The sequence below is a fragment of the Purpureocillium lilacinum genome, assembly GCF_023168085.1.
Source record: "Purpureocillium lilacinum CBS 284.36 DNA, scaffold_3, whole genome shotgun sequence".
In the NCBI taxonomy this organism is placed as follows: domain Eukaryota; kingdom Fungi; phylum Ascomycota; class Sordariomycetes; order Hypocreales; family Ophiocordycipitaceae; genus Purpureocillium; species Purpureocillium lilacinum.
Window position 1 is genome coordinate 2,717,968 of NW_027072113.1, and position 18,476 is coordinate 2,736,443.

General features: G+C 58.5%; 4 protein-coding genes across 4 annotated transcripts; 2 read left to right on the plus strand and 2 right to left on the minus strand.

The window, feature by feature from the left end:
- Positions 1-572: 572 nt before the first annotated feature.
- Positions 573-1,361, minus strand: PLICBS_004399 (uncharacterized protein; the record flags this gene model as incomplete). The annotated part of the gene is made up of 1 exon (XM_018326866.1): positions 573-1,361. One exon carries the CDS (start codon positions 1,359-1,361, stop codon positions 573-575), a length of 789 nt encoding a protein of 262 aa, XP_018174328.1.
- A 7,757-nt stretch (positions 1,362-9,118) lies between these two features.
- Positions 9,119-11,028, plus strand: PLICBS_004400 (uncharacterized protein; the record flags this gene model as incomplete). The annotated part of the gene is made up of 2 exons (XM_018326865.2): positions 9,119-9,779; positions 9,842-11,028. The coding sequence occupies 2 exons, from the start codon at positions 9,119-9,121 to the stop codon at positions 11,026-11,028; spliced, it is 1,848 nt and encodes a 615-aa protein (XP_018174327.2).
- Positions 11,029-11,923: 895 nt separating this feature from the next.
- PLICBS_004401 (kinesin motor protein cin8) lies at positions 11,924-15,521 on the plus strand (the record flags this gene model as incomplete). Its single annotated transcript, XM_018326864.2, has 3 exons — positions 11,924-12,373; positions 12,429-14,135; positions 14,187-15,521. The coding sequence occupies 3 exons, from the start codon at positions 11,924-11,926 to the stop codon at positions 15,519-15,521; spliced, it is 3,492 nt and encodes a 1,163-aa protein (XP_018174326.2).
- A 319-nt stretch (positions 15,522-15,840) lies between these two features.
- On the minus strand, positions 15,841-18,161 carry PLICBS_004402 (uncharacterized protein; the record flags this gene model as incomplete). The annotated part of the gene is made up of 2 exons (XM_018326863.2): positions 15,841-17,784; positions 17,886-18,161. 2 exons carry the CDS (start codon positions 18,159-18,161, stop codon positions 15,841-15,843), a joined length of 2,220 nt encoding a protein of 739 aa, XP_018174325.2.
- Between the last annotated feature and the right edge of the window lie 315 nt (positions 18,162-18,476).

An 18,476-nucleotide genomic window follows, 5' to 3' on the forward strand; every position in this document is an offset into this window, starting at 1 on the left:
CGAAGTGGCGCACAGCTCATGCGAACGGCAACGTAACCCTAACGCCGCACATTCCAGTTCCTCTTGGACGACGCCTCGGCACCAAAGTCTGCTGCAGGACTCTTCATCACAGGCAGAGGGACACGTATGTCAGCAAAGCCAACGCCAATTACAATCCGCCTCGCATATGCGCTCACGCTGCGCTTACACTGCGTTCTCTATATTTGTGTGGCAGCAAACACTTTACACGAGGCACGCGCGCAAGCAGCGGACTAAGCTTATTGTCGGTGACGATAGCCACGCGTCCAAACTTTATCCCCACATCCCATAGAGCTTCCAACTTTTTGCTCAAGGAACAGCCATTCTTTGTGCATACCTTCATTGCTGGTTTGGGGTGCCCCTGCTCCTCCTGTTGTCGAATTTCTACTCTACATGTTCGACGTACATGTCGCACAACTAGCCTCATTCCCCTGGGTTTTCATTTATGGTTTGAACGTCGAATCAAATCAAGGATACGTTAGGGTATGTAGAATGAGGTCGGACAGCCACAACTAGCGAAAGTGATTCATTCCCAAGTCCGACTGTTTTCCAACCTAGTAGTTCTCCAAAATGAGCTGTGTCTTTTGTGCGTCCTGTGCGAGAAGCCACTTCTTGTCCTCCAGATAGGTGGCGAGCTTGGAGTGTTCAGTCTCAGCCGTTTGACGGCTGCTCGTCTTGAAAGATGCCTCAACGATATGTATCATTTTCCCGTCCGAGTCAGTGCGGATTGGCCAGACCTCGACGTATAGCTTCAGGTCGCCCCATGCGCCAATCCAGCGCCTGGCAAACACCGGCCCGTAAGGCCGCGACCTATTCAACGCGGCTGTGCCCCATTTCTTCCGTCTCCAATCGTCAAACTTACCAGGCGCTTCGTCGATGAGCATTTTCCGAGAGTCCGTTGCATTCGGCAGGTCCGCCCCATTAGTTGGACTCCGCGCTTCTTTGTCGCGGCTGATGGACAGAACCCGAGTCGTGAGGCCCCATTCGACTTGCGCCTCATATTTTGTGTCATCAGCATCGAAACCATCGATGCTGGCCACTGCGAGCGCTGCATCAACGTCGCCACTGGCGATATTGTAACGTTTCTTATACGTCAGCTCGAGGTCGCTCTTGTCCTCCCTCTTGCGGACGCGGATGCTCCAGTCGGCAGCAGAGATGTCCTTTGAGTCGGTATCGAAAAATTGAACATTCATCGAAATGGACTTAGTAATACCAAAGGCTAGCAGAACATCTCTGTTTAGCTCGTAGTCGGTGTTGAGCACTACTTCTGGGTTGAGCAGGAGCCTGGCCTCATAGTCAGGCGTCAAGTTTGCCTTTCGGGGAGGGCTGGCTCGCGATGGCATGGTAAACAACGTGGCTGATGGAGTAACGTATAGTACTTGTGAGTTCTTGGGTAGGCTCTGAATGAATAAATCGGGGCGATACAGCAACGTCGCTGTGCAGGAGCTGCAACGGTTCCAGCAAAAGGGAATGCTTTTGAATGACGCGTTAGAGGCTCTCTCTGTCGAGAGTAATAGGAGCTAGCACTGTCTATTGCTCATTATAAAGCTTCAGACAGGACTATACCAATGAGATAATAACGGTTCAACGTTAATACCTTGGTCTACGTCCGAGTTGCAGGAGGAGACGTGGGATAGGTAAGGTGGATAGTACTTCTCAGGATTCAGCGTGGAACGAAGAGATCAGGCTTTAGCTTCCGGTATCATCCAGGTGGCGTCGGGGGCATTCAGCTGACACACTTAGGTAGGACATCTCTTTAGGAGCTGGCAGGTGATGCTGCTTCCAGGCGATTCTGGAATGCATGGCATTTAAGGTTAAGTTACAAGCTCTATCTACCTGAATCCAGCCACTGATTAGGGCCCTCTGCAAATCACGTAGCTACTTTTGGCTGGGTTTCAGCTATGCTTGCATTCTGCAGAAGTGTAGGCAATAACCAACTCGTGTTTTGCGACAGAGCTTCATGGCAGCTACATCTGGATGGGATTATATCGGAACGTTCGTGCGTGCCCCCAATCGCATGGTGTTCTATATATCACGAGACTTCTGGACCAAAATTGGGTGGTCCTACCAGGTCCAGGACTGAACTTCATAGTTTCTGACCGATACCAACGCTGGTCTGAGCCTACAGAGTTATCCTACTGGCATCGGAGATCCGGAGAAATGGAATGCTCGTTTACTGGACTTAATGAACATACGTAAGTTTCCGTCGCTTTGCAAGTTTTGCTCGTCGTGCCAGAGCATGTGATGCAAGCCACTGAGTCGCGACCTTGTCAATTCGACATATGTGGTCACACACCGTATGAGGATGTGTTCCTGCTTTCGTACGGGCATGAGGTCCTTCTGTGATCCCTTCGGCGTCCGCATCGGATTGTGGAGGGTCGGAAACGGGCCTCGCCCTTCACAAACTCTGAGAGATCGCGACAGCCGCAGATGAGCGCAGCGGGGGGTTGGGTGTGGCGTCACTCAAACGCCGCCGTATATCCAGCCAGCGCTTTTGAGACATCACGGCCGGATTGGTTGAGACAGAGCCCAGCTGAGTCAATTCGCGATCCAGGTGCAACCAATCTGAGGCGCCCAATCTATGTGAATGTTACGCTCGCGGCGGCTGATAAGGAAAATTTCGTCCTCACTGAGGCATGAACTTAGCTGCCAAGATGGAATATATTCTGGGTTCCTAAGTACAGTATTGCAGTACACTCATCTGCACTGCTAATAGACGAGTTGGCCAAAAGCTAGGGACATGTGCCTTAACGCGACTAAGAGCTGTCTTGCAACGTCTTTATAGCTAGTTAACATTGGCTTGACCACTCTCCGCGTGCCGCTGCGGCCATCTTGAGAGCCGGAACTTCGATTGTGAGACGACTTTTCGAGGCCCAGCTCTAGGCAAGGCTTGCATAACTGAAAGTCGGCGACGATGCCACTATAAATCGCCTGCCTATCAACGTCCGCTCTTTGATATATGGTTGCATCGTGGTTGAAGGTTTGGATCTCCCGTCACAGGCGGCAACCAGACTCAGGATGGCGGCATTGACTGGTGATTCATGGGCTACAAGATGCTTTGGACACGCATGACATTTTGCGTATTTCATTTACTATTACTGAGGCAAACAGGCAGCCCCATGTTGCAAATGTCAGGGTGATATACCATTAATGCGTCGCTGGCGGGGGCATGCACTGGGGTATCACCTGTTTTCTGCTGTCCCCCAACCAGGCCCGTCTTAGCTCACCGCCGCTTCTTCCCAAGTCTTGATCAATTGCTTCTCTAGCAGTTGGCCGCGATGTTCTTACTCAGACCAGGGTTCTTTTCTCCCAGTCGTCTAGGCTGAAGCGCATGCGGGACCAGTTGCTCATCTATAGGAAGAAACAGTAACGATGAGGACCGCTGCCGGGCGGGGGCGCCAGGCCGATGTAGTTAGAGATGAATGGCTCCGTTGCCATGAGCACGCGTTGTACAACGGCCACAAGAATGCCATCGGACTAGCTCGTCTGCTCCTGTAGGACCTCCACGGCGGCCCATCACACAGGTTCATCTTCTTCGTCGAATCGTCACACGACGGCCTTGAGGATGTCGTCGGACAACCCTGATTGCCCCCGGAGGGCCTTCACGACGCACCACGGCTCATCCGAGGCGTCATCACCTGTCGCAGTGCACATGTGCATAACTAACTGATGACCGGGCACAAGGTCCCCAGTGAATTTGGGCAACGAAAGACTCTTGCATTTTGTATCTAATTACTGAATTGAGGTTGGCAATTTATACCGATCTAATGTTCCGCACATGCCAGCTTTAACCCCGGAACCCGTGCGCCCCCATTAGTATCAAGGGTTGTCGCTGTAAGATGTGCCATCTCGGGACGGTTCGGGCGATGTACCCCCCGAGCGTCGCCGTCTCAGCGCCGATCCGGGGCCGGAGAGCCCCACAATACGGGAGCTAACGGGGTATATCCTCCGGAGGGCCGGGGCCACCCGTGTAGGTACTGACTGAGCGGTCGCGGGCCGCAAGCACTAGTAGGGTTTGCGTCGACAAGCAGATTGGATGGCGGTGTAATTCGCCTGCAGTTATGCCGCCCTCCCTTATAGATCTTATAGACAACTGCCGATGTGTAGGGCCATCGTGTTGCAACTTGTACCTAAGGGCTTCGTGCACTGTGTGACTCGTCGCTATTGTGACAACGCTTTGCCTAGCTGACAGGACAGGCAGAAGACGCACAGGACTGGAGGGGCCTCAGGCTGCTCTGGGGGATCATGGAAGCATAATGATTGCAGGGAGATTCTGGGCACTGGGAAAGTCGCTTCAGAACGGACCATTTTGACTCTCATGGCCAAGCACGTAGTAGGCACTAGGCACGAACGACGGCGCAGACACCGTGGACACGAGAGTCACAGGCTTATGAGAGGCACGAGAGGCGATGGCGGCACGATGGGTGTGATGGGAAGGAAAGGCGACCCAGCATGCACGGTGCGGTTCACGGCAAGCTTCCCAGACATCGAAACACGGCATTTCCCGAGAACCGGCGAAACGACACGGCGGTTACGCGTGCCAAGAGTAGTATGTCGGGCGATGATGCAGACCTTCTCTTGTAGATCGACACATCCGGCTCTGCAGTTCCCCCATACCCAGGTCATACCGAATAATGCCTTCGCACCCCGCCCTAGCATCTACATGTATTGTCACGGCACCACCAGGCGGCGGCAGAGTCATGGGCGTGCAGGGAAGGGGCCCAATGCCGGACCTGCCGCTAGCAAACTGCAAGGTCATCATCACATATCGTCTGCCGTGCGCGCGGTACAGTCCCCCTCTTCAACGCTCCCAACGCTTCTCTGCCTGGGATCTTTCATGGTCTGCAGAAGCGCCACAGGGAGTTTATAGTCCCGACGGCAGCTGCCGTGGAAGGTGGTGTGCTGTCGATATTGAGGTGTTGCCTGCATTGAGCGCAGAGGGTGTGGTACTGTACTGTACGCACGACGTGCAATAGCGTTACAATCGCGACAGAAGGAGGTGTTTGTTCCATGCGCGCCCCATGCACGCGCTCTGTGCCACCGCACGTGCTGCCCAGACCGCATAGCATCGACTGAACGTCGTGTGTAACTGCTCATCCGGCAAGCCCTGGTGCCAGGGGACGGCCTCGACGGCGCGGATCGTCATGCGACAGAAGACGCACAGTCTGACGGCTGCAACGAGGTGCAGGCGCCTGCCGCAGCCCACCGCAGCCTTGGCCCGTGCTGGACACGAGCGCAGGTAGCGTGCATCCATCGCATGCCGCAGGAGGATCAGAGGTAAGATGTAGTTGCTGGCTTTTCTACTGCACTGAACTGAACTGTGCAGTACTGCAGGTACTGTAATCTCACCGCGGTACCATGGTACCGTAGCATTCGCACGAGTCAGTGGGAAATCGCTGAGCCCGCCCGATGGCATCATGCGCAGGGGCTTGGACTCTTGCTCACGTCAAACGTGCCCACGAACCAGAAAGAGGAGTACTGCATAGAGGAAGCGAACATGGGAGACATGCGGGAAAAAGAGAACTGACATTCGTCATGGTTCGCCCCATGTCTGTTTCTTTGACGAACAAGCACAAAGTACAACTGACTGACCGGCGACCTCCGAGACAGGGCATGACTGAACGATGACGCTGGAGTAGTACGAGTCGTCTCGCCAGAGGCCCCACAGTCGTAGCATGAAGCGAGTTGACGAGATTTGAAAAGTGGCACTGGGCAAAAGCCATGGATCGAAGAAGCCCCACTGGGCTCTGGTTCCCTTGCTTCACTTATACTGCCAATACCAGGCCAAGACACTTCTTCGGGACAGGGAGGGTGTTCGTGCAGTCAGGACCACATCTGATCTGCAGGTGTAGCTATACACGAATTTCGAGACGCCAGCGAACGTCTTTCATGCGAAAGACATGCACCATTGTCGAGCGGAGTGCCGAGTCTCAGACGCCACCCGCTCTCGAAAGCAATGACCACTTCACCGTCGTGCAGGCGGAAGGCGCCCGAGACAGCGCTCGGAATGGCGGAGGTTCATCGCCCACTTACCGAGCGTCTCTACCGCGCGCGCGGTGCAGGTATTGTATGCACGTGCGGCGGCACTGGGGGCAATACGTAGTGAATGGCGTCCCGGCGGCCGCACCGGCCAACAAACCACCTGAGACCCCCAGACCTTCAACGGGCTTCTGCGGCAGGTCTGGGGCACACGACACGGACCAGAGGGCGGCGATGGCGGCGCCTGCGGCGGCGGGCAAAACCTTGCGTGGCTGAATCGTTCCGCGGTCGCAGGCTGCGGCTGAACCAGGCCCGTGGAGAAAAGGCGGGCGGCTCGTACGACAGGCACAGCACGTAGGTATGCGCGGGATCTTGCCGCGCGGGCTGAGGGTTCTTGAGCATCACCGGGAGGGGGTAAAGGACGACTTCACGATGGCGCGGAATCGGCTTCGCGCAGCCATTCCGGTCGGTGGTGCGGGCACGCTCCCACGCCCACTCGGGTTACCCGATTGTGCGCTTGGCGATGTTCGAAAAGAGACTCGTCGAACCAGAAGCAACCCCAATTTGGAAGCACACTTGTTACAGTCACAACTCGGCAAAGTACTGAAACCGTAGTACACACAACAGCGTCCCCCATCGGGCTCTCGTACAGAAACCCGACGTCACGGGCAGCAAGCAAGCAAGCAAGCACCGCCCGGCAGTGCTCGACCCAACTGCAGGGCGGCGCCGGGAGTCATGGGCCGATGCTGCCTCGTCCCGTTGGCCAGTGAGCACGTTTGCCGTTGCACGGCAGCGGCAGCAGGAGCAGCACGGGCGACTGGGTGTGTCTCGCAGGTGGAGGAGGGGGGGGATGTCAGGTCGATGGGAGAGCCGGGCCAACTTGCTAGCTGCCGAGATGGGGCTCGCGGGTGTGCCATTTTTGCACGGTAACGGTAGTGCCCCAAGTACATACATACATACATATCGTACTGGACTGCGCGTACATGCGGCAATGTAAAGCATGTTTCTCACTGATCGAGGGACGAGCGTGCGGTTACGACGCTGCTGACGCCATGTAAGCCGTGTGTGAGTCAGTCAGTTGCGTGCATCGTCGTACATTGTGTCTGTCAGTCGTACAAGATGCCTGCCTGCCAGGAGGGACCGACTGCCGTCGCGCCGTATATCCGAGCTCGAGGCGAGGAGGAACGGACACAGGGCCGAGCAGGGCAGTAGTACCTTATGTACCGAGTTACTTGCAGTCGTCATCGCCGGGCGCGGCTCGTCGTGGCCCCGTTGCTGACGTCCGAGCTCGTCGGACTCGCGCATGGCTGGCGGTTGTGCGACCAGGCGACGCCCCGAAGGGGCCACTGGCTGTGGCCGCAGCGGGCAGGGATCTGGAAAAAGACGACGACGATGGGAAGCTTGGGGTTCGTTCGTTCGTTCTCTGACAGCGAGAGGTGGCTGACTGGGATGCTGGATGGAGGGATGAATGGTTGGAAATGCTGGGGTTAAGACGCCAGTTAAGCCCGGCCTCGGCCGAGGCGGGCGGCCCCACCTCGAACTTTCACTTTTCGCCTTCACTTTCCAGGCCCCACCGGACATGAGATTCCCAAACATCAGACAAGGTGGAGGACATGGGACATGGGCGTCCATCCCGCCGGGCACGCACCGAGCTGCGAGCCCAGGGGCGTTCCTATGGGGCCGGCCTCATCAACCCCCCACACCGCCACAACCGTTGTCTCATGCAGCCGCGAAAGCCATGGCATGCGATGCGCTGGGGGGATGGAGACGCTCGCGTTCGCGTTTGTCAGCCTCCTCCCGTCTGGTCAATCAACCCGACGGGGCATCTCTGCTGACGACGCGCATATGTCGTCGTCGCCGTTTCGTTTTTTTTTTTTCCTTTACCGTCCCCTTTGTTGTCTAGTGCGGTACTGTACAGTAGGTACTCTACGTACTTCAGACATGGACCCCCTTGAGGTTCCCACCGGCTCGCGGCTCGGCTTTTGGCCTTCCTGCCTGCCTGCCCAACCGCGGAGGAGGTGGAAGGGGCCATGGACGCAGCGCAGCGCATCGCACCTGCCGCTGCACGTCTGCGTCGCGCCTGCCGTTCGTTTGCTCTGCCGTTTGCCCGTCGTGCTCGCCGATTGCCCGATGCGGTTTAAAAGCGGGCCGCGCCGTTGCTCAAACTCAACGGGGGCGCCTGTAATACTTTTGAATGACGCTTATATGCAGGCACCTTGCTTTGTAATTGGAAAGAAAATCACTGCAGAGAGAGAGCGGACTCTGTGCGATGCGCGGCGGCGGCGCAACCTGCGTGTGTGGGAAAGAAAGCAACTGGGTGCTGGCTGGCTTTGGTGCTAAAAAGCCCCGACTGGAGGTGGAGGGGGTGGCCGCCATTGTCGTCGTGGGATTGTCACCAGACGGCGCTGGGGGGAACGCCCACCACCTCATGCCACGAGGAGTCATGCATGGAAGGGGATGGGAGTCGGCCATCGGCGCTCGTGGGATGCCGGCATGGCTCGGATTCCGCTGCGGCGCTGGCTGCTGGTGGCAGCAGGGCGGTGCGGTGCGGGTCTGGTGCTCCGTCCGTTGGGTGGGCTTTATGCTGAAAGCGGCAACCGCCCAGCAAGCCCATCCATCCTGTCCACGGGGGGTGGCACAGAGGCGTGAAGAAGAGTGGGCGCCCTCTCTGTCCGTGCCTCTGCTCTGCCTTTGCCGCTCTCTGCCTCTGGCCCCCCGAGACCCACTCGGATGTAGTTTGGTCTGGTCGACGGCACGCCTTGCCGTGAAGAACATGGTTCCTTGTTCGCAAGCGACGGCTGCTTAATAAAAAGTCGACCAGTCCCCCTCTTCTTCAACCTCGCCGCACGGAGGAATCGAGCTGTCATCGTCATCAGGCTTTCTGTTTCCTCTCACAACTCGCTTCTTTGTTCCCCCAGAAGACGTTGAAGAAGTTCTTTGTCGAAATTCTTTGTCTGAGACAACCAACCCCGGGGGCTTGTTTGTTCGTTTCCTGGGAGAGAGCGAGAGAGAGGGGGTCTCAGTCAAGTCTCGCGTGGGCGCTGCTGGAACAAGCAAACGGACAAAGAGAGACACAAAAAAAACGGCGACGCCACGCCGCCACACCAGCAGTGAGTGAGCCATGCCTCACATACCGTCCGTTACAGAAGGGCGCGCCAGCTCCGACGGCACGCTCAACCAGGATCGCGACACCGTGCTCGACGAAAAAGACGCCCATCACCATGCCTCCGGGGACGAAAAAGTCGGCTCCGAGGCTTCAGGCACCGTCGCCTCACCGGCGTCCGTCGACGGCGCCGTCACCACGGCCGCCGATCCGCCTGCGCCAGACAAGCAAACCTCCCCAGCTGCACCGGCAGAACCCGAGGCTCAGCGCACGAAAGCGGAAACCACGATTGTGATGCTCGCCCTCGCCATCAGCCTGTTCCTCGCCGCCCTGGACATGACCATCATCACCACGGCCGTACCGACCATTTCTTCTGAGCTCAAGTCCAGCGCCGGCTACGTGTGGATCGGTAGTTCCTACCTCTTGGGCAACGCCGCCTTCGTCCCCATGTGGGGCAAGGTCTCGGATATCTTTGGCCGCAAGACGATTCTCATCTGCGCTGCCGTCGTCTTCCTGGTTGGCTCCGCAATCTGCGGTGCCAGCGTCAACATGGGCATGCTCATCGCTGCCCGTGCCATCCAGGGCGTTGGTGCGGGTGGCTTAATATCGCTTCCCAACATTGCCGTTTCCGATCTGTTCTCGCAGCGACGCCGTGCCAAATACCTGGGTCTGCTTGGAGGTGAGTTCCCACTTACATGGCTCTCTCTTCCTTGCCACCATGCACTGACTGTCATCTCGCAGCTGTCTGGGCCATTGCCTCTGCCGTCGGCCCGCTTCTGGGGGGCGCTTTCACGTCCAGGGTCTCCTGGCGATGGTGCTTCTACATCAACCTCCCGGTTGGCGGTGTCGCCCTCGCCGTAATCATCTTCGTCCTCAAGCTGCACAACCCGCGGACCCCCTTGGTCCAGGGCCTCCGGGCCATCGACTGGATCGGCAGCTTGCTCATCGTCGGTGGCACGCTGATGCTCCTCCTCGGTCTCGAGTTCGGCGGCAACACGCACCCGTGGGCCTCGGCAACCGTCATCTGCCTCATCGTCTTCGGCGCCGTCACCATCGGCCTCTTTGCCGTGTACGAGGGCCGAATCGCAAAGTACCCGCTCATGCCACCTTCTCTCTTCCAACATCGCTCCAGCATTGCGGCATACTGCGTGTCTTTTATGCACGCCTTCACCTTCATGGGTGGCAGCTACTGGCTGCCCCTCTACTTCCAGTCGGTTCTTGCAGCCAATTCTCTGCTCTCCGGCGTCTATCTGCTGCCGTTTGTCTTGTCGCTATCGATTACTTCTGCGCTCATTGGCATAGTTATCAAGCGAACGGGCAATTACAAGATTCCCATTCAGGCAGGGTTGTTGATTATGACACTGGGGTTCGGCCTCTTCATCGACCTCGGATCGGACAAGAACTGGGCCAAGATCATCATCTTCCAGATCATCGCCGGCTGCGGCGTCGGCCCGAACTTTCAATCGCCATTGCTGGCCATCCAGAGGAGCGTTGAGCCTCGTGAGATCGCCGTCGCGACATCGTCCTTCGGCTTCACCCGTCAGATTGGCACCTCCATCTCGGTCGTCGTGGGCGGCGCCATCTTCAACAACAGAATGAGGCAGCAGCACCAGTCGCTGGTGCCTGTGGTTGGCCAGCGGCTCGCTGATCTCTTTGGCTCTCAAAGCGCCGCAGGAAGCGTCGACATTGTTCGGTCTCTGCCCGACGCGTTGAAGACGCCGGTCGAGGAGGCGTACTGGAACGCCATCAAGTACATGTATGTGCTTTACTGCTGCACCGCATTCATTGGACTCTTGATCAGCTTCGGCATCAAGCAGAAGGCGCTGAGCCAGACGCACACGGAGCACAAGACGGGACTGGAGTCTCTGAAGCGCCGCAACGAGAACCAGGCGCCGCCTGCCGACGAGGAGAAGAAGGTTGGCAACTAAGAAGCGAGATGGACAAGAATTGCATTTTAAGCATCTGCATCAAAAAAGATTTTCAGCATGGAGCAGGCGTTTTTGGCAACCCGTATGGGATGGTTGCCCGGTTTTGTACGTACATACATGGCATGGAAAGCTCATATATATGTGGATTGGTGTGATAATTGTCCTTGACAACTCTACGTGACTGCGGCTCTCGAGAGCACCTACAGGGGATCAAATTCCATCCAAATACTCGTCGTGCAATAGGTATCGAATATCTGCCACTGATGGTTCAACGTATTTCAGCAAGAAACAATAAAGCTGGTGACATATCTCAAGTCCCGGGTATGTTGGTGTCGTGAGGCGCGTCACGTAAGGGCGACCCGAGTGGGAAGCAGGAATCTTAGCGATTCGCTACAACGCACATCGACGGCTCCGGACTTCTTCCACATCCGTCTTTGCCAGCAGGGGATTTTGTTAACACCTCGACTCGTTTGGGATCCGTCAAACCTGTTTTGGTCGAACTGAGAGTGCAGGAGGTGAGCCACACTGTGGCTGGACACGCGTTGCCGGGGCGACCTCGGGCCGGGTGTGGCTGCGACCGCGCACTAACGCGGCAGGCATGACCTGTATTTACCTTTTTGTGTACCTGCGGCGCATGGACCCCCTCCCGGATGTTCAAGGATTACACCGCAGCCCTGGCTCGCATACAACCTCGCACCACCATTCTCAGCCCTAACCATCTGCTCGCGGGCCAGCCACCCCAGCTTCGCGCCTCTCTACTCCTGTATTCTCTACCGTCGTCGCGTCCATCACCGCTGCGCTTTCGTGTTTACCAGCTGGAGGGATCTCCAGCAGCGCGTTCACGCTGGCTTTCCGACGACAAACGCGCTCCGACCGGGAGCTGGGCCGGTCGGCAATGGGCTCCAGCGTGCGCGCCGGCAGCTCCGCCATGAGCCGACCCAGCATCAGACCCGGCGGCGTCAGGTCATCGTCAATACGACACGCGTCGTCGACACTGGGCGTGCCCAGAGGCGCGGCGGCCGACCGCTCCGGCGCCGTGTCGCCCGCCGATACCGTCTCGACCTCATCGGGCATGAAGCGCAAGGAGCGAGATTTCGACTCGGAGGCCGGAGGCGAGGAGACAAACATTAATGTCGTCGTGCGTTGCAGAGGGCGCAACAGCCGCGAGGTCAAGGAGAACAGCACCGTCGTCGTCAGCACAGACGCGGTCAAGGGCAAGCAGGTTGGGCTGTCCATGGGCGCCAACGCGCTGAGCAACAAGACGTACAACTTCGATCGCGTCTTCTCCCAAGCGGCGGACCAAAACATGATTTTCGACGATACCGTCAAGCCCATTCTGGACGAGGTGCGTAAAACGCGAGAAACCCTCGCGCGCTGCTCCCGTTGCTGACCAGCTCTAGATGCTCGCCGGGTACAACTGCACCATCTTTGCATACGGCCAGACCGGCACCGGAAAGACGTACACCATGTCGGGCGACATGACGGAGACGCTGGGCATGCTTTCCGACGAAGCTGGCATCATTCCGCGCGTGCTGCAACAGCTCTTCAACAAGCTTGAAATCGACGACTCAGAAAACTGCGTCAAATGCTCCTTTATCGAACTGTACAACGAGGAACTGCGCGATTTGTTGTCTATCGAGGAAAGCGCCAAGCTCAAGATTTTCGATGACGTGTCGCGCAAGGGCCATGCCGGCACCATCATTCAGGGAATGGAGGAGAAGCACATCAAAAACGCCTCCGAGGGTATCAAGGTGCTTCAGGATGGCAGCTTGAAACGCCAGGTTGCGGCGACAAAGTGCAACGACCTCAGCTCGCGAAGCCACACGGTTTTCACCATCACCGTCTACGTCAAGAAGCCCAACGAGAACGGCGGGGACGACTTTGTCAGTGCCGGCAAGCTCAACCTTGTGGACTTGGCGGGTAGCGAGAATATCCAGCGATCCGGCGCGGAGAACAAGCGTGCGGCCGAGGCTGGGCTCATCAACAAATCCCTTCTGACCCTCGGTCGCGTCATCAACGCACTCGTCGACCGAAGCTCGCACATCCCTTACCGAGAGTCGAAATTGACCCGCCTACTTCAGGACTCGCTCGGTGGCCGGACCAAGACGTGCATCATCGCGACGATATCGCCCGCTAAGAGCAACCTCGAGGAGACGATATCGACGCTTGACTACGCGTTCCGCGCAAAGAACATCAAAAACAAACCCCAGATGAACCCGATGCTCAACAAAAAGATGCTTCTCATGGAGTTTGCAAACGAAATCGAAAAACTCAAGAGCGAGCTCATCTCGACGAGGCAGCGCAACGGCGTGTACCTCTCCAACGATGCCTTTGAGGAAATGACGGCCCAGAGCGAATCCCGGCGAATCGTCGTCGAGGAACAGACGGCCAAGATCGAAACGCTGGAAACGAATTTGCGCAACAAGGCCCACGAGCTGCTGTCCCTCACCACCTCGTTTATGGGACTGAAGAAGGATCACGAAGGGACCAAGGCTCAGCTGAACGACGCCAGCGACGTGCTCGAACAAACCGAGATTGTCCTGTCGGCTACGCGCAAGACCCTGGCCGAGGAAACGCGCCGGCGAAAGGCCCACCAGGAGACGGAAGGCAAACTCACCGAGATTGGCGGAGAGCTCATCAGTAAGCTTAACAAGACTGTGAATGACGTTGGCGGCCTCCATGCGAAGAACAAGCGCAAATCGGACCTGCAGTCGCTGAACCGCGTCGCCTGGGGCACGTCACAAAGCCAGGTCGCCGACGTCACGTCGATGGTCGAGCGGCGGGTCCAAGAGTTCCAAGACGAGCAGCTCGAGCACATTTCCAGTGTCCGGAACCGGATGCAGGACTTTGTTGAAGAGGAGCTGCAAAAGCTGTCTACCACGCAAGCCTTCTTGGACAAACACCTCAACGAGTTTGTCGAGTCTAAAAAGGACATGCTGGAGAGGAAGCAGGCATCCAAGGACGACATGGACGAAGTGCTGGAGGAGATTAAAGACATTCGCGACAATGTCAAGGAAAAGACGGGGGAGAGCCTGCATGCCATCTCGAATGCGGCGGAGAAGATCTCGGCAGATGTCCTGCAAGAGATGACCAACTTTCACAGCACAGTAAGTCTGTCGGTAGCTCGTGCCAGAGGGCCACATGCTAACACTCGTCAGCTGCACACGTCCTATAGCTCCCTCGGCAAGGACTTCAAAACCCTTTTCGAAGATCTCGTCAGACACGTCACGGCGCAGCGCAGCGAGACAGATAATCTCCGACGCCAGCTGCAAGGCGCGCTCAACACCATTGTTCTACAAAATGCAAGCATCTCTACTCGAATCCAGGAGGCCTTGGAAGAGGAACGACGACAAGCCACCGAAGACCGCTCAAGACTGATGACGCAGATCACGGCCCTAATCAACGCCCAGGCAGAGTCGCAAGATGCGCGCATGGCCGACAAGGCATCCCAGATCCAAAAGACGGTGTCTGAGTCCTCAACATCGCTCGAGGCAGCAGCAACACAATATGGACAAGGCATGGATTCGTGGGATGAAAAGGAAGGCGAGTTGCTGGACGAGGTTAAGAAGATGCGAGACCAGCTCAAGACCAGACTCAAGGACGATTGGACAACGACGAGCGAGCAGAGCATGGCGATCCAGAACTCTGTCCGCTCTGTGCACGCCGAGACGGTCCGCGTGGTGGACGAGCAGGTCGAACACCTCGACACGCAAATGGAGGCCCTCGACGACTTTGTCACCCGAGCGCGGTTGGAGAACGCCAGCCATCACGAATCGCACGGACAGTCGGTCCAGGCGCTGTCAAACACCGTCGAGCAGTCGTTTGGTAACATCGCGGCGCACTTCAAGACGACGTTTGACCGCGTCAAGAACCTGGGCGAGGAAATGGAGCTCGACACGACCGACTTGCAGGATGGGCTGGAGCCACTCCAGACGCAGCTTTGCCAGCCTCTTTCCAATCTTCGTGACGGCATCACCTCCACGTCTCTCCATGAGTACCAGCCCACCGGCGAAACTCCTCAAAAGGTGTTATACACTTATCCGAAGACCTTGCCGCGGACGGAATCGCCCGTTGCCGGTCTCTCGCAGTTTGAGGAGCCTTCAGACTTGGGGGAGGATCATGAAGAAGAAGAGGAGGTCCAGGACAGCATTCTCTTCCCCGAACTGGACCCGAACCGGAAGATGAGCTCGCCGCTGTCGCAGCGACGCCCATCCAACGCTAGCAGCTTGGACAAGAACCCGCTGAGTATGAGTTTGCGCGAGGTGAACCCCAACGTAACGACGAATCTAACGACGGGCGCGATTGGCTTTGACCCTAGCATGAGCACCATGTCTCTGCAGTCAGACCACACCATGCCCATTCTGAAGAGGAGCACGCGGCCTGGGAGAGGGAGGAGGGGATCCATGATTGTCGAGGGGAGAGAGAACCTCCCGCTGACAACGGAGGTGTTTGCGCAGGGTATGTCGAGGAGGAAGAGCCCGAGGCTAAACTGATTTGGTATTGAACATGAAGCTGCTCGCAAGCGCTGGTGTTGGGCGGATGCAGGTTTTGCCGGCGTTTATCGGTACTCATGGCATGGGAACTCGGGGCTCAGAGGTTGGGCGTCTTTTTTTCTCTTCACGGGCGGGGAGCAGGAAGCTGTTGGGATTATATTGCAGGGTTATTGAGCACTTGAGATACCCTTGAGCATTGTTGGAGATTTGTATATTTCTTCCACTGGGAATCACTGGGCCATCAAGCCAGATCTGCTTTGTACATGCTTGCTACTATGAACTGCCATGTCTGCGTATCCGCGTTCCCGCAATGCGTCCATCAAGAGGACTCGTCGTCTGCCGCCTCGTCATCCCCGTCATCGTCGACGACGTCGTCGCTGCTCTGCGGACGGCTCCTCGACGCGCTGCTCCGGACCGGCCGTCCGCGCCAAAACGCCTTCCTCTTGCGCTCCGCCACGTCCTCGGCGCGCCACCCGCGACCGACCTGTATCGTGCGCAGGAACCCGTCGACGTGCACCGCGCCCACGGCCTCGTCCTCGCTGTCGCGCTCGTCTTCCGTGCCCACGCCGGTGCCGGTGCCCTCCGGGTGCACGAGGTGCATGTGCCGACGCAGGTTGGCGCGGCGAGCGAACCCCGTGGCGGCGCGGTCGCACGTCGACACGGGGCAGAAGAGCAGGCCTGCGGAGGAGCGGCTGCGCGTGCGGGAGCGAGAGCCTGCTGCTGCTGCTGCCGGTGCGGAGGATGATGAGGGAGGGCGGCCGGAGGTGGAGGCCGGGGCGGGGGTTGCGGAGCGTCCCGGGGCGCGGCCGCGGCTGTGGGCGGGTGTGGATGGAGAGGAGGCGAGGGAGGCGAGGCGGCGCTGGCGGAGCGTAGGGCGCGCTTCCTCGTCGGAGGAGGATGCCGATAAGGAGGCGGTGGAGGAGAGACGGATGCGCTCCGGGCGGTATTCCGTGGTGTGGAAGCCCGGGCCGCGCGACGCGGGCGCCTCGTCGAGCCTCCTGATGACCATGCCCTCGCCGAAGACGTCCGCACAGCGCCTCGCCGTGCGCTTGATGACATCCTCAGGGAAGCCGGCCAGCGCCGCCGCGCCGACCACGTCGCTCCAGTCGCGGAGGCCCCAGCGGCGGAGCTTACGGTCGATGTTGTCCTCGTCGTCGAGGGGGCGGCCCGGCGCAGCATCGTTGTAGGAGGAGTCCCCCCCTTGGCTGCTGGGGTGCGCATCCGTATCGTCCGGCGCGTCGGACTGGGCGCCGGCTGCTGCTGCTGCTGCTGCTGCTGCCGCTTCTACGCTTTTGCTCCGGCGGCGCTGGATGCGCTCGTCGCCCTGTCGCAGCCACTCCTCGAACGCGGCATCGCGGTCGCTCTGCGTGTAGGGCAGCCGCCTGTGGCCCTCGCGGGCGACGCGCCGGCGCATCTCTTCCTCGGTCTCGCCTTCGCGCGGGACGTGCACCTTGCGCGGGCGACCGCGGCGGCTCGGCCGCGGTTTCGTGGCACCAGCACCGTCATCGCTGGCAGCGCCGCCGGGTCGGGGCAGGCTTCGGGGACGGCCGCGTGAGCGCTTCCGCGGCGTGGCACCCTCTGCTGTCGCTGCTGCCTGCGAATCGGAGTCGGAGTCGCTGGGCGAGTCAGAGAGGTAGGAGAGGCCGGCGATGCGCGCGTTGTGCAGGATGTCGAGCGTCTTGTCGAGCTGGGAGAGGATGTGCCGCACCGAGGGCTGGAGCAGCGCGTAGGACAGCTCGTCGTTTGTCGAGACCATGGGCTCGTACGTCTTTTCTTCCGTGACTCTCTTCGACTTGGAGCGCTTCGACGGCCGGCGCCCGGATCCGTCCCCCCGCCCCGAGAAATCAGTGTCGAGCTGCATCATATCCGTGCTCTCCTCGCCAGACTCGTGCTTCACCGGCAAGGGCGGCGACGAGGGCATCGACGCCCCCTCATCGTCCTCTCGCTCCTCCTCAACGTCGTCGTCGTCGTCAAACTCCCGCTTGATGGTGCCCGGAGCAGCCGTAGATTCTATCGACGCCCGCACCGGCTGCCACCGCTTGCGCTTTCGGAAGCGCTCCTTTGCGAGCCGCAGAATCGCCGCGCCCAGTTCGTCCTGCAGATCCGCGCTCGGCAGGTCCCTCGTCTCGTCACGGCGTATCGTAAACTGCTCGTCTTCGTCGTCCTGGCGCTTGACGAGATGTTCCCGCGGGACGTTCTTTTCCCTGAGCGGCCAGGCGGTCCACTGCTTGGGCGGCGCCCATACCGCCTCCTCTTCATCTTCCTACATCTCTACCGTCAGCACACGCTCCTCCTCGACACCGGCGCCGCACCAAGCACACGCAAGCACTGGCGACAGCGAAGAGTAAGGGGGAAAACACCCACCGTCTGTATCGTGAGCATGCGCGCCGTCGCCGGGTCCCTGCCCTGTCGCTTCAGCGCAAAGGCGTCGTACAGATGCACGCCCAGGTCCTGGTGCTCGAGCTGCCGCATCGACCGCCACAGCTGCCGCTCCTCCGCCGTGAGCGTGCGCCACGACGACTTGGGCCCCGTCCAGCGGTTCGGCCGGTTCTGGTAGAGGTCCTCGGAGGCGACCGACGCGATCTCGTCGCTGTCAAGGTCCCATTTCGCGGGCCGTTTGCCCTCCTCCATGGTTGACATGACGGCGGCCCGCGGACGCGGAGCCCGTTATGAAAAAAATTCTCAGTGTGCGATGGACGGCTTCATTCGTTGGGCAATATTTGAGATGGATATCACGGATGGGTGAATTCACTTCGTTGTAGGGCGGGAGTGTGGTTGCGACTGACTGGGTTGATGTTTGGTGAGTGTTGAATGAAGGTGCAAGTCACTGGAGCGTGTACGTCAAAGTTTGTCCGCTTTAGGCTTCATCAGTGATCACACACACACCCAACGCCACACCAACAAGCCGCACCACTCGAGCCCATCACTTTCGACATTTAATGAGTTTGAACCGGA